The following is a 16,341-nucleotide window of genomic DNA, read 5'->3' on the forward strand; positions in this document are numbered from 1 at the left end:
GTTCTTCGCCGATGAACCTGGGAATTAATTAATGAAAAATCATGATTTTCATACGAATAACTCTTTAATTTTTCACACATTCGCTACGCCTGGCTACCGTATCGCGTCCTTGAGGAATTGCACCATCGCAATGCATAACGCTTCGTTCATTTCACCTCACAATTACCTGCATATAACGCAGGTATGTATGCACTTGCATATATCCACTATAGATCGGATCAAGTTGCCTTGCAATATGAGTATACGTATATCCGTACCGATAGCACGTAACAATCGATGGATGCAAGCGCACCGGCTAATCTTTCGAACGTTACACCGTGCATCGTTGCAGCTCGTGTTCGATGCAACGAAACCGCTGATAATGCGCAGTGGAGTTTGTGTAAAACATCGACGCAGTGGAATAGTAGTTGAAAATATGAAATAAAGAAAAATGGAAACACACGATTAAAGATGAACTGTGTAAAAAATTTTTTACTACCGATAGTTGCAAGAGCTTAGCAATTCTTTAAACATCTTTTTTGAATATGCTTTATTAGACATTTTACGAGGAATTTAAGACGATGGAAAATGAAAAAAATACTCCGGTGTGAAGATTTGAAGACATGGTCATGTTTCTTGCCACGTGAAATCCGATTAGATTATACTTTTGCCTCTGAACTCGATATATGATTCGAGAAATATTGGATTCCCTGAAGAATTGAATGAAAAGAGGGGAGGATATAACACTTCACAGCTATTTCGCGTCGTGTTTCACATTGCCTGAATAATGCTACAATGGTGTTATAATTTTGTAGTTAAAGAGATCGAGAACGATATAAAATTCTACCTAGCTATTTATAAAAGTTGGTTAAGTTGGTGAAGTCAGAGGCAACGGAAGATTGGTGAAAAATCACTTTTTCGTAAATGTTTATGACTTGTATACTCGAATTTATTACGATTTAACGAAGTTCATACATTTCTTAAGTCACCAAAAAGAAAAAAAGTCTAACGACTCCTTAGCTAATCAAGGACGTTTTTCGAATGTGTAAACAAATTAAATATCAAAAACTTCCTAATGATTCTAACAACTGTTGAACCTTGCTCGATATTTTCATAACCTATCAACGGGTTAGCTTGCTTTTTGGAAAAATTTCCATCGATTATCTCATCGCTACGGATTTTATGTGCATGGGGAGCTGGAATTTTAACGACGCTAACCTGCAGCTCCTAGAACTTCGAAGTCACCTAAAACACTTCAAACATTTCGCCACGAGTTGGAAGAAACGCAACTGGTGCGTGGAGAAAGTTTCTCGGCTATTAACCAGCCGAGTTTCTGCCTGCATTGGTAGAAAAGAGACGGATAACTTGACGAGGGAAATCATAGGAAAAAAATAGAATAAATAAACACACGATAAAACGGTTTCTTTCCGGTCGTGTCGATATTTTATTACTGTTGCGCAGCTATTATCCATTTAATTTCACTGCAGTTTGTCTAAATTGCATTAATTTTTACGATCCATAGAATTTTGGTATTACCGTAATTAAGTTAGGCGAAAATAGATACAAACCACAAAAATGTCAAGATCAAGTTATTTAAAATGCAAAACTCAACTTCTTTGAAGACGAATTTTGCTATCATGATCCGTTTCTTGAACGGATAAAATAATCAATTACCGCAAATTTGAGTGAGTAAAACTGAGTTGTTGAGAACTTTAAAAAGATTAAATCTCTGTTCTAGATTCTTCAATATCTTAACATTATTTGTCAAATTATGATACATTGATGACGATCGTAAATGGGTTTTTAACAATGTTATCCTGTTTCTCAATGAACGATTAACCTAATCGATTGCGATCACCTTTAAATGAAAAAGTCGAAAATATAAGACGAAGAAAAAATTCATAATCACAAGTGACTTGTAGGAAATTAACTTACGATAATTTGTTATGCATCACGAGCTATACTTGATTATTAATATTTGAAGAAATAATAGTAAAAATTACATGAAAAATATGTAATTACTCGAAGATTTTAGAAAATTCGACCTCCCAAGTGTACATTTTTGGGTTAAAAGTGATTGTCAAATGAAAACCTAACTTAACCTAACCTAACCGGATTCGAAAAATGTAGTTACACGATATTTTAACACCGCTACACGAATTTAATTGTTTCGCCTCGAAGCAGTTTGGTGCCGATTTCACGCCTAACAAATTCCTAAACCGAATTCTCGCTGGTCAAAGACACTGAGAGTCTTTAAAACATAATAATATATATAACTGCAATATCAATCGCACGAGTGTTATGTGAGTCGTATTTCGTCGAGAGCGCACTTCCGGTGAGTTTACCCATCACGACATTCCGCTTCCTATTAAGGAGCTACGTTTCAATTAAAAACTGAAGCCAGCTGAGTACATAATCGAACAATAGGAAGTTTCCAAATGCTCGTAACGTAATTCGTGGCTGTTGAATATCAATCAGAAGCGCAATGACGACGAGATGCGCGTTTTAATTTGCTGCGAATATGTTACGACGGTAAGTTATTTCATTTCGGTAAAACTTTGACGTGCAGATTCTGAGGAGCGTTTTTCTTTCCTGAATTTAAAAAATTTTCAGTGATTTTGTTTTACCAACAATTTTAGTAAATTTTAAGCTTGGGATAATTTGCAATTAAGTTTGTTGTGACGTTATTTTGAAATCAGTCAGGTTGTTCCATCCAACATTTTCTGAGAGCAAAAATACATTGGTTTTTCTGCTCATGGCCAACGAACTCGTAATTCCTATACTAACAAATTTCGCTCCAGAAGTGTTTTTTTTTTTCTTTCGAGATACGAAACCGTTCTAATTCAATTTATTAATGGACGTACAAACAACAGCTGCATTATCACCTGAATTTTATTAAATTGGTTCAGCTGTAAATGAAACTCGGTTTAATTTGCTGTCAGAGTCGGCTTAAAAACTACGTAAAAAAAAAAACGAGAGCAATTCACTCCTGTTTGTACAGCTTTGATGCTGAATTCACTTGTTCCACTCCGTTTTTACATTTGCCGATTTTATTTTCCGTCGATCTTTCGCGGCTAACCGCCATTTTGTCTTCACGCCCCCGAAGAAACGCAAAGAGCGAAATTTGAGAATCGCCAAATTTAGATGCCGACGATATGAAATGAGAATTAAATTTTGATTGCAACAGATTTTCGTCGAAATTTCTACCGCATATGTACATCGACAGACATTTTTTTTTTTTTTATTGTACCACCGTTCTGTTTGGTTTTTTGTTTTTTTTTTTTTTTTGATTCGAAAAATATTCCGTACATAAGTGATTTTCTATCGGATATTAAAAATCACGTCAAAAACAGGAACAAACCGAATTTGCGTTCCGGGAGTTTAAAAATCGGTGCAATATTTCGACTACAAATAACTCTCAAGATAATTGCACGAATAATTTTTTATTAGCACTATCTTCAGAGAAAGGAATATCATATTTCTGGTCCAGAGCTGCGCTGGCGTGAAAATTATGATCAATACGTGGGTGATTAAGTTTTGTAAAGATAAAAAAATATGATTGCCTTATCGATACTCGGTCGGTAATCAAGATTTGATGGATCACGTGACCTGCAATCGATACTGCAGAGACCGTTGCATATCGTTATGGGCAAATTTTTTTCTTTTTTTTCCTCGTTGCAAAACGTGGGCGAGATTAGAAAAAAACTACACAAATGGCCGACGCGACAAAAAGATAATTCAGTTACTCGGAAGCAATTCAACCGTGACCTTGTGGATTATTCTTCTTTTTTCAGTACCAAAAAAAAAAAAAAACTGGCCGCGTGTATCACTTATGTAGGTACAGGTAACCGCATATATGTATGCATGTGTGTCATACCAAAACACCCGTGAAGCGCAAAGAGGAGAAAAGAACAGATTATAATTTCTCGGCGTAAAGCAGACGCTTGTGATAATTTGCATATATTGTATACCGCACCTGTGTGTTTACAAAGATTTAGCAATAATAATAAAAATAAAAATAATAACTACAGTATGATTGTTTCGTCACTTTCTCAGATGTCGCAGCCACGCTGCTAATTCATGCTCGAGGTTATTTCTTTACAAGTCGCTATAATTAATGTTTTCACTTCATATAATAAGCGAAAAATATCATTTATCGATGGATCGATTGAAGAATTGTATGTCTTGAAATTAAAAACAAGTTAAATGTTGACTGGTTTTTGCCTAATTAAGGAAATAATAAGTCATCATGATTATTTCAAAGTTTGACCATAAGTTCGATCATCGTGTTGTTGATGTAAGAAGTAATAACATCGTCGATAACCGAAAGTGCAAACAATTTGTATCTGAATATAAACATAGATTCATATTTTTGAAAAAATTTGTTTCAATTCGAAACGAAGAATCGTCTCCTATCCTGACTGCTATAACTTTGTCCAAGTTTCAAGAAGTGCGGTTTTTAAGAGATTTGAATTATTAGAAACTCGTTTTTTAATATACATATTCTGGTTATTGAATAATTGCTATTTAAAATCGGGTATTCGGTTAAGGGTCAAAATTAACAACAATTACGTTGAATCGCATCAGGCTGATAGGTTAAAAGTCACACCTTGAAATACGGAACGATAAAATTTAGACTTAATCGCTATTTCGTAACTTCGGAATCGTCCGGATTGCGGTAAAGTGTAAATTTCCACTTTGAAATATAGCAAAGTAGTTCTAAACTCGCAGAATAAACGTTCAAAAACTCCTAGGGGGTGAAAATTTTGCCATTACTCTAATCAACCTCAAAAAAATCCCTTCAATTTTTTTTAACCAATCCGAGCTTTGACTTTAGTGGGTTTCAGATCCATTTTTCGAAGTGATAGAATTCATAAGATTAGGAATCGTGAAGTTGAAGCAAGAAAAGAAATGATGACCATATTTAATAACTTCAACCACTCTTTAGATCCACAGGATAGCAACCAAGAAGAGGGAAATTTCAGCGGAAACTTCGTGCTGAGTTCTTTTTCTTGAAACATTCTGATCATGTATAAAATATTCATTAAATTACATAAAAATCTTCAAATTCTCCATTGCAATTCTTCCAAAAATATGTACAGTAGATTTATAAAAACGTAAAATGAAAAAATTGCACCAAAGCTTCAAAATTCTGGAATCTGCAGATCAAAAATTCCGAAACTCCAAATCTTAATATCCATACATAAATATGTATGCAAAATGCAATTTGCTGAGTTTCGCTTTAGCGAAATATAATCCTTTCTCAAATCTTCGTGTTTTTTCATCTCTCGGGATTTTGAGCTACTTGCATTCCAATATTGCAAACTTTGAATGATCTGAACCTACAAGTATCGATTAAATGAAATCATTGTATCGTTTGAAACCTTCAAGATTCAAAACTACCCCAACGCATTTCACAAAACGTTTAATATTATACCTGGAACGGAATAGGGCATAGTTTGTGCCTGCGGTGCCCAGTATGCAGGACTGATGGCGGGATAGTGTGCGTGGGATCCGAAATGAGCCCCGCTGTACTGTTTTCTGCTCTTCATCGCCATCGGACCTTAGGAAGAATTAATTCTCATATCACGAAGTAAGGAATTCGCCGTTAGACAGCTTCAAATTTTCCTAGGACGATTTCCTCTTTCTTTCACTCTCTATCACACCATCCGCACTTGGCAGTTCGTATAATATAATGTTTGCTCACGCAGCGAATAGTTGCCAAACGCGATTATTTATCGCCTCCCTCTAATCCGGTGCATCCAGCCACCTGTTCCACCGTCGGGCAGGAAATTCGCCCAATAAACTAGTCCGAACGCGTTTGAATTTTCATTTTTTTTTTCAATGTTGTTTTTTAATCTTTTTTAGTGCAACGTGGAAAAGCGAGAATATAATCAATGAATGAAACAAGACAGAGACGCGAACGTTGATGCGATTGAATAGTTTAGGTTGGACGATAAAAAAGAAACATACTGTTATTTACTTATTTTTCTTATTTCGAGCCATTGACTTGAACTTGAATGTCAGAAAACTATTTTCAATCTTGATCACGAGCAGCGAGTCGAGTACATAGAATTTTTCTGCATCAGTGACGACGCCGACTGAAATGCATGCGCGGACTCCAGGTGCGTTCAACTAATTGCACGCTCGCGTTAACAATCCCGTATAACAGTTAAATTGTAGGTATACACACATTATGCAATAACCGAACCGCCCCGTAGTTGCGTAAGAATCGCCAATAATAGCCACGGTCGTATTTTCTTATAGTTTCCCTCTCCTGTATTTCATTATTCACTACCTTTTTTATTTACTTCATCTTTTCGTCGAACAATACACAACACCGGTATTTACACTGCACAGTTATAAAAAAAGTCGAAGAATTTTAAAGAGTGATCGAAATCATAAGAAAACCTTCAACAAAAACACAGGAACATGGATAAAATAATTACGCACTTTTAAGGGAAAAAAAGAACGCGCGCTTTGAATAAACGGAACGCGCAGAGTCAGTCAGACGCATGTCACCGCACTTTGATTTTCGGTTTTTAACGGAGCCACGCGGCTCGCGGCTTCACTGTTCAAAAATCAGATGGAACTGAGAACCCAGGGGGAGGGGGAGAATTTTTCCGCTCTCAGCTTGCGGAAGAAGCGCCCTGGACAACGCGCGACACGGTCTACAGGGAGTCGCTCAACAAGTGCTACTATCTCTGAGCGGCAAGTCTGAAAGAGTCGAGGCGACAGGCGATCGCAGCGCTCTACGGCCGATTCGAGAGACGTCGACAGCTGATCCCGACAATGAACACGTGACTGATGCTCCGTGAATCAGTAGCTCACGCCTCGTGGAGCAATTGTTCCAGAAAAGGGGCGGTGGAAGGAAGGGGCGAGTCTAGGATCTAAGAGTGTCAACATCGACATAATGAAGCGCGAGACTTGGATGTAAAGTTTATGTTGCTTCTGTTGTGATTTAGAAACGATTCTGCTTAACTTGCAGACAATATTCCTTTCAAGAGAATGACCAATCGAAAAACAATTCATTTGTGATTACAAGATGGTCGCACGTTGAGTAATCGTAGAATTTATGGATTTGTTAGATGGGATGATTTTTCTAAAAATTGAAAAGCAGAAGAATTTATAAAATTATCAAAGACAGATCGGATAACGATTTTTCGTTTCAGATAGATACAATCTGGCTGTAACTTTCGTAAATTGTTGTGATTGTACTATGCAATTATGTAACTAATTGTATTTAAAACACTATTTTTTACAATCTTTCAAAATGATTGGTATCATTGAATATTGGGTTTTCTAAGATTTAACAGTTATTTATTTCAATCAAATTAGCAATTCCGAATTAACTGATGTGATCGAAAAGTTATCAAACTGGACTTGGACAAAATAGGTTTTCCCAATCAATTAAGTACAATTGTGAAATAAGATCAATCGAATTGATGAAAATTTTAATCATTTTGAAGTGACACTTGAAATTAGTAATGTCATCTGACAATGAGGTCTGTATTATCATTTGAGCGTGTATTTATTTGTATTTTTAGGAAAATTGTAACTTACGAATATATCGAATCCGAAAATATCGAATGTGCGGCTATCTCGTAATGAAATCGACAAGTAGTATAGAATTTCCATTTTCACTTTGCCTCGACTATTCGACAACAGAATTATTCTTTCTCTGAATATTTTTTTTTCGTAAATGATTGTCTAGATCCAAATACGAAACGGATACAGAATATCCGGATCCATATAGAAACTGCTGAAACGCACAAGATTGTAAAAATGTTCCTTGACGTTTTTCCAAAGCTGTACACGAATTTTCATGAATGAGCCTATTTTGTTTATCCTGTTGACACCTCGACCTTCAAAAAATCCCAAGCTTGATGTTCAGTTTTCAACAGGATTGAATTGGTTATTTTCTTCTTCATTCCTCGTTTGATGCAGGTACTTTTTTCATAAATGTACATTAATCTTCGATAGTAGAACGACGTTAAAACCGTACAAGTATTTTCTCGTAAACGATTCGCTCAGAGTTGAAGAACCATGGACGCAAACAAAGTTGTTGAAGACTAGACATGAATATGTCGTTATAAACCGGAGCCAAAATAACCAGCGAAACAAAAAGCCTACGTAATATATTTTCGGCGGCGGATCGAAGGTCGTTTGTTATGCAGCATATTTTCTTTCCTTCAAAGAAGCAAAGTAGGAATTTGTGAAGGAGAATTAGAAGAGGGAGGGCTTTGAAATTTCGTTGTGGACGTCGACAACGGTTAGGAAAAAAGATAAGGAAAAAAGAGACGCATAAATAAGCTTTTCACGAGGCTTGAATAACCAGCGTGACGAGTCCGCGTTTGTGGCGACGAGAACTGCAGAAACGCATATAAGCGTCATTCCCTCGGCTTATACCGTTACACACACTCATTTGTATGCGACTTCAGGCCTGTTTTCGGCCCGCCTTTTTCCTGCCTACGTCCGAAACGACTTTCGACGACTAGCACTAACCCACTGCCCACATTATTTCATGCGTCCGCCATTGACGGGTGATTCTTTCCACATTTGTTTCGCTAAGTTTAACCGGTGAATGCAGTTTTTGATTCCTTACGATACTTCATTCGCAGTCAAAACATGTTTGAATCAATTTCTCCAACTTCTGTGCTTCCAGAAGTCTGGATAAATTAGTATATTATGTAACAAGGAGGCTAAACACGATTCTTTATATAACATGAGTATGTTGCGCGTTTTTTCGTGAAGCACGATATTGAGGTTAGGGTCGCGTAATGTCAGATTTGTTCGCAACAGCGCATGCGCACAGTACAGAACCACTTCTAGCTTTAACTTCTAGGACTGAAAAGTGGTATTTTCTGTATTCCACGTATGCGCATTCGCAAGCTCACTCAATCGTCATAGAAACGGTTACCTACTTTGTGTACGGAAAACAGGTATAAAAAACGCGTAAAACATGCTCGCATTATATAAAAGTTTTTTCACAATGAAAAATATTCCTGAACCGACTATGTAACGGATCTTTGAACAAACAATAGTGATATTAATTTGGAAATTAGACTAATTAATATTCAGTCCACCGAGTATTCAATTTGCTTTATGAAATTGCCGTTTGGAATTTTTCATGGTTTTTAAGTCATAGTGAAGGGATGCTTACAAGCATTTTTTTTAAATTTTAGCACCAAAAATCTTGAACAATTGAGATCCAGGTTTCTCTTTATATTATCGCGAATCATTTGAAATACTAGTTTTGAGACGAAATATCGACAAAAATCGTAACATCCATTTAGAATTTAGTCGTGATTAATTTCTCGCTCACCGTGGATTCAATGTTCTCGAAAAAAATCACATTCAGAATTGAAAAATTCATGACATGAAAGTAAAATTTTGAAAAAATTCTAGTATATTTAAGAGGTTACTCACCCATCTGTCTTAAATAAAATCCCACAGGAGTTCATATTACAACGAATAATATTTATTAATGAATAATAGGCTTTTACATTTCTTCACATTAGGCGTCCCATTAGGAACTGAAGCTGGCTAGTGTCAACCATAGAAAGTTGGTTATTTAGAGAGGACGTCTCGTACACATATGTGTCTAACTTGTCCATCGGACCTGAACCAAACCATTTTGCATTCAGGGTATAACAAAATGGTGAGAATCAAATTATTGTAAAAAAAACGAAAGAATGAAATATCGTCAAGTTATTCAGGAATGATCCGAATATTATTTACGTGGATAGTTCGGCTATATGATACGCATCTAAGTGTATGTGAATGCCTATATTTCTGAGATAAGCTGCTTATTTGTTCGGGCAGCTATTAGCAGCTATAACAATACGCGGGGGCTGAAGCATGGCCGCCAAGCGTCTCCTTCGAGTGCCTAACAATTAAGTCGAGTATACAATGAGCGGAAAATAATGACTCATTAAAGTTCCGAACGGTATATTTAGTGTGTATGCAGTAGAGGTATTTAGGAAAATAACGGCGGCATCGGCTTCTCGAGTTTATACGTGAGAATATCGATTCGCACACTATCGGATTGCTTACAAGTAGGTAAGTACGTTATATAAATGTCATAATTATGCGAGTTAAGAACTCCTAGTTTAATAGTGTTTTCGTGCACGCGAAATTCCGCGAGAAGCGACATTATGAAAACATTTCAATTATACCTCGCGCTTCAATTTTACGAGCGTATAATGTGATGGCCGAATTATAATACAATCACGTGACCTATTCTCTCTGCTGTACGAATAAAAAAAATTATCCAGAATTCCTTCTGCTTTTTTTTTTTTTTTTTTTTTCTGTGAGGGGATAAACATAAAGTACACTTTAGGAAATTTCTACATGCAAGCGATCAGCTAGAATGAAGCCCGCTATAATCCTATGGGAATTGGGTTTCAGTGAAATCGTTTGGATTTTTTTATGTGCTGCAGATCTTGGCATTGTGAAAAAAAAGTCTCCGTGGGCGCGACCCTCCGCTATGAATAGTTTCAGCGCTAAAAAAATGTTCATCCTGTATCCAGTATTCCTTTGTGCAAGAAAAACAAAACAAAAAATTATTATTTCTTGTAAATAAAACTTAGGGACGTAACCGCACATGCCAACTTTAAGTCTGTGGACTCGTCTTCTCCTCCAACTTCAATGATCTTACCTGTAGAAAACGTCACCTGGTGGGATCCGGTGCAAATAGATGTTTTCCGTTCTTCGATGGAAAAATGGATATTTTAGATTATACAAAAAGGTCACTGTTTTTCAAATAAAATCTCCGTGAATTTGTTTTAAGTGACGTTTTTTACTATATATACGAGTATAAGCAATAAGTAATAAGTATGTACAAGATTATTGCGGTGATCTTTCAGGTACTGTAGGAAAAAAATGTGAAACTTAATCGTAATTTATTTTTGGGCAAAAGTTGCGGATTACACTTTTGGAACATAAAAACGCGTAATGTTTCGTAATTTTGGCATTATGGTTTTGAAAATGGTGTGAATTCGTTTTTTATATTATCTTTTTCTATGAAGAGTCAAAACACTCTGTTCAGCATGCAGTATTGTATGAAAAATTGCTACAATGTATCTAAATTGAAATTGCAGCTACAACGTTGTCGGAAAATTTATGCAAATCGTAGTTTCATACGTGTAATATTGTTTCAATGTTTCGGAATTTCAATATTTCAGAAATGTTCAACAGAATAATTACAGCAATGTTGCCAGTAGGTGTACAGGAGCAGACTTCAAAATGTTCTGCAACGTGTCCGAAGTATTTCTAGCCTTTTGAAATTTTGTTGCTGCGATGTTTCTGCACATTATTAACGCAACGTATCTGAAACATCCCAAACCCTGTAAAGTAACGCAAACTGCAGTGTTTTCGGATATATTTCAAAGTTTGTAGAGTTACGCAGATCCAATGTTTCTGCAATATTGCATAGGTACAGTGTGTAAAACCCACAATTTGTGGACGAAGAACCGAATAGTCTCGGTACCAGCAAAACCGTATTATAATACCCCAACTTACGCTATTACCGGAGTGTTCATAATCTTGGTAAAACAAACAGCTGGGCGTGGGTAAGGTAAACAGATAAATATTGAGGGTAAGTATGACGTAGCACCGGAGCACGGACTCCAGTATGACAGGCCAGCTTTTATCTAGAAAGGTTGATAATAAATCGGGCAGATGGACTCTAGCCTTCTTCATTTCTTCCTCCTCCTTATCCTCCTTCTCCCTCTCTCCATCTTCTTCTTGTTCTTCTTCTTCTTCTTCTTCTTCTTGCTCTTTCTCACTTCTCTTCTCCTATCTCCTCGTTCTTTCCTTGCGCATATCTGGTGCTACAGGCATTTGATCGTGTTTATCTTTTCGGCGGGCAGCTGAACACATTTCACGTCTACAGCCTTTCGACAAATGTCGCAGACACACTGAGTGCAGCTCGTGTAATTCCTTTCAGTTCCATCCTGCTATCATCTTCGAAGAAGACGATGACACGCTGTCTGTCTGCCTGCACCGTTTTTTCCGTCAACCTGTCCCTCTTCGTCTACTTACTCTTATTTCTCTCTTTTCAAACCCATTTACCGTTCCGTTATTCAATCCTCCGTGGAGACGTGACTAATTGGTAAACGGCAACAAACAACGGAAGTAAAAACTGATGTCGCACTGCCGCTCTGTTGACCGATTAATTTGACAGAGATCATTGACGATGCAAACTGGGCAAAGATACACGTGACTAAAAAGCATGAGTAGTAGGTACTGATCAAAAATCATTTTCACTATAGCTCGCCAAGAACAAGAACACTTGGAAGATCTTTTTCGTTCTTACAATCGGAAGCACAGGTATAATGGCAATCGACTGCTGAACCTCAAAGACGTGTTATCAGAGTCCGAAACAAAGGCTGGCGGGTGTATTTGATTTGAATAGTTTATGGACTTCGTCTCAGCCGTTCTCTGGTATCAGACACGGGAATCGATATTATTTCAAACCCGACGTCTCCGGGTTCTTATTCTCAAACCGAATGTCCCTTCCTCCCGTATTCTTGCCCGGACCCCGCATCTTGTTGATGAATAACGAATGGCGATTTAACCATCAGAGGTCATCGCACCGCTGATGTTTTATGGATGTTTGAGGGTCCATTTGCGAGAGAAAAACAGAGCAAGAGAGAGATGATAAATTATTCATACTCGGGGATATTCATCCATTCTTCCTCTGCTCGCATTATCAGTACCTAAACAGGTTATCCGGAGTTCACGATACCTATTTCAAATTCACAGACTCGAAGTTGGGGCGGCGATTTCTTAACAAGCAGACCGTATTGGTCCGTATTTCGTGAGGCTCACAATTATACTGCGTACATTGGTTCTAACTGCGAATAGTATCGGAAAAAAACCAGAATTCATCAAGTGGTCAATTGTGGTCGATAAAAGCATTCAGCATTAGGCATTCTTAATTTCTTTTCGGAACGTCGCTTGATTACAGAAACACATTTTGAAACGGTGAGAGAAAATCAATACAAATGACCGTAAAAGCAACGGATGAACAGCATCACTGATAGAATTAAACCCACCAGATGGTGCAAAACATATTTCATTCACGCTTCGTTGATAACTATGTTTTCTCAATTGTGCAGGCTTGAACTTATCGCGTTACGCCTTTGACGTAAGTCGTAACTGTTAAGTGAACAACAAGAACTCGGCGAGCCTGCCAAAAGTACCAACTTTTTTACTCATCACTGGTGAGTACTCGTCAATCATTGTGAATCATTCGCTGGTAAGGTGACAAATGAAAAGATTACATCTAAAGATCACGTTTTTACATAGTCGTCAAAAATTGCACTAGAATGGAGGCTTTCTTCTATCGCGCTTGATGTCCAAAACATTGTTTTCTAAATTTATCCTAACCTCGCGAATGGCGGCATGGATGTGAAGTGATTTCCCAAATCACATTGTGCCAATTAACACCCGACCTTGGCTACTCTTCAACGGAAGTATAAGGTTACATCGGTTACACTATACGAGGTACAGCATGTGTTCCGACATGCTCTGATGGAGTGTAATTTTATTTTTAGATCACTATCACCCGAGTCATTCTATCTATCAGTGCCTCTGGCATTGGGCCAGTGATTCTTACAAGCAGATAGAATTTATCACCGGTTTTCGCCATCTGTAACTCGCCTTTCGGGTTCACCGAGGAGACCAATTGTTTTTCATCTGTCTCACTCAGAGCCATTTTCAAGATCACGTAAGTGGTCCAATTTATCGTCTACACGTTCCATTAATTGCTACCATTGCGAGTCTTTTTCAGGTTGACGATCAGTGAGTCTCGGTTTTTGGCGCCTTTGTGTCTAACGGTCGAGTTTGTTGAACACATTGACGCTATACCGTCCGAGATGAAGAAGGATCCTAAATGGAAACGCAAGATGTTGTCTGCTGTCAAATTGCACGGGCTTGTATCAGGTGAACCCTTAATCCCGGGCAGCAATACGAAAGTAGATTTTTGATCCTGTGAACACGAGTTCCAGGATGAAGGTGTTAAAATATCAAGAACTTCGGAGGGGCGTGGAGGTTTGGAAATAGCAAGGATAAAACGAGCTTTAGGAACAGCTTAGGGATTATTTGGGGGCAACGTTTCTCCGCGGCAGTTTCGAAATTAGTGCCAAAAGTTATGGTCGGAAGTTGAGGGAGAAAGAAAGAGAGACAAAGGGAGTTTATACAGTCTCCAGGTGTTTGAAACAACTAGGAAACACCGGGGAGAGTCCCGGGAATTCATGCAGTAAGGCTTATCCCATTTCCGCGTCAACCAACAAGACCACTTTTGTCCTCAAACCGTGCACATGTATACATCGCACACATTATAAGTCACGTGTCGATCGAAACACGAAGACGTTGAGGGCAGCCAGCCAGTTCGTGTTACAGCTTGCTACGGCGCCTGTTGTTAGGTCGTTACACAGGAAGTTTGTATACATATACACGCGACCTCTGACCGGACCTAAGCAAACTGAATTCAGGTACACGATGCCATTTGTAGCTTCGATATACCCGTCAGAATGTCAATTTCCGCTCTAAATTTATCACAACGCAGTCCGAAATTTCCGAAACGATACTTTCTTTTCACTCGAAAGCTTTCCTCTTCAGGCATTCAAAGTGGTTTCACACAATTTCGCCGTGGTTTCGTTAATAGGTCTGCAAAGGTCTTCTAAAACTTGTATGACTTCATTCTTTCGTTCTGTTTGGTACCCATTTCAGGTACTCTTATTTCTATAACTTCAAGGACTATTTACACTGTGGGTAAAGTCGACGGTCTTCTCAGACTGATCATGATTGTACTATTCTAAGATCTTTTATTTGAAGTACCATATAATGGGTTAATAACGGCGAACCGGTTTGGCGATTTTTTTTTTTTTTCTTTAACCAGCGGATGACGTTCAACTATTGAAACTTTGATCGTATGTAAACAACCACCCTACTCTGGATCACTTGAAACTTGAAACTTGACCTGAGACTTTGGAAACGTTTTGCCGAAAGAATTTGTATCCAGTAACCCGAAATAGTTACCGTTCTCTGTTTGTTGAAAGTTACAGAACAGAACGTGGATAGGTAACTCAGCCTGGAAAGTTAAGGCAGGAACATAACCTAAAACGAAGAGCGCTGCAGCCCGAGTGAAAAATGAATATTTACCCTCTGGAGCTGGAGCGGATCTTGGCACAGCTTGATGCATTGCAGGCGAAAAATACGAGTTGCATCGCAAGTGGCTGATACCGTGTCTCGAGAGGAAGGGATAACGCAACTTTTGGAAGACCCGATTGTGACGGACGAAATGGCGAAGCGTACGTAACCTGGTTTAATTATAGCGATATCCAGGCGTCGATGGCGCCGACGTTACCCGAAGGGAAATCGCCAGGGTGACCCGGGGTTAGGGGATATTTAAAGCCCGTTGTAATCGAGCTTTTTAAACGATAGATACAACGGAGAAACGGTAGAGAAGGAAAACGAACCGTTTTACACGACAGAAATTTTACACACCAACAATTTTTTCCTTTTATTCCACTACGTTTAAACAACCCTGCAGTTCGAAAGACGACGATTGCTGCTAAGAGTTCATCATTCCATTCAGGAGACCTCGTTTTTGATTTCTTTCATTGTTTCCGGAGAATTTTTGATCTTTCGAGCATTGATGCGAGAACACAAGCTTGTACCTACTGGATTTGGAAAAATAAATTGCGATTAATTTTTTATGTCGTGGTAGCAACAAATCAGACATTTGGAATAAAGGTGACATATGATAATGAAAATGGAAAGGATCTCTTTAAAGATAAGGATATTTCACGAACGGAAGCAATTAAAGTTTCATAATGTGTTATCAAAGAGGAATGAAACAGGAAATGAGGCACTTCCGATTGGAAGGCCTTGTTTTTGTAACCTTAGAACGAGGTTCATTACATTACAATCAATACTGAAAGGAGTTTCCGGAATGCCTGAGGAAGTCAAGGGATCTCGTGGTGAGAAGAGCCGATTGACGACTCTCGTCCGTTCCGTTCCGTTAAGTTCAGCTTTTTCTATTCTTACCAAGCAGAGCCAATTACTCGGCCCCGGTGTAGTAGTCTCCTATTATTGCGGGACAATCGACTGGCAATAGATCGATTCGTTTGCCGAAGAGGATGGAAGATGTGAAAAAAGAAGAAGATGGAAAAGAAAGAGGGGAAATGTTTCCGAAGAGGGGCGATGCTGCTCTGGACGGCTGCCAAATATTTGGGCTATTACGTCGGGTGGAAGCCGCCCGCTTCGCTCGACTCTTTGCGCAGGCCTGAATTTAAGACACTGCATCTGGTGGGTCTGGTAATGAACCGAAATAGCGTAAAAGGGCCTATG

At 38.3% G+C, this 16,341-nt stretch overlaps 1 protein-coding gene across 14 annotated transcripts in view; it reads right to left on the reverse strand.

The window, feature by feature from the left end:
- The window catches only part of LOC124210981 (CUGBP Elav-like family member 2), a 370,442-nt gene that overhangs the window by 66,988 nt on the left and 287,113 nt on the right, over window positions 1–16,341 (reverse strand). Inside the window, exons 1-2 of one of the 14 annotated variants that reach the window (XM_069133282.1) lie at window positions 6,278–6,659; window positions 5,417–5,542 (exon numbers count right to left, since the gene is read on the reverse strand). The exons of the other annotated variants lie outside the window; for them this stretch is intronic. Coding sequence (XP_068989383.1) covers window positions 5,417–5,537 — 121 coding nt within the window. The 5' untranslated portion in view covers window positions 5,538–5,542; window positions 6,278–6,659. Of the gene's footprint in view, window positions 1–5,416; window positions 5,543–6,277; window positions 6,660–16,341 lie in introns of those variants that run through there. 14 annotated transcript variants of the gene reach the window in all.

Source organism: Neodiprion pinetum, chromosome 2 (assembly GCF_021155775.2).
Source record: "Neodiprion pinetum isolate iyNeoPine1 chromosome 2, iyNeoPine1.2, whole genome shotgun sequence".
Taxonomy (NCBI): Eukaryota; Metazoa; Arthropoda; class Insecta; order Hymenoptera; family Diprionidae; genus Neodiprion; species Neodiprion pinetum.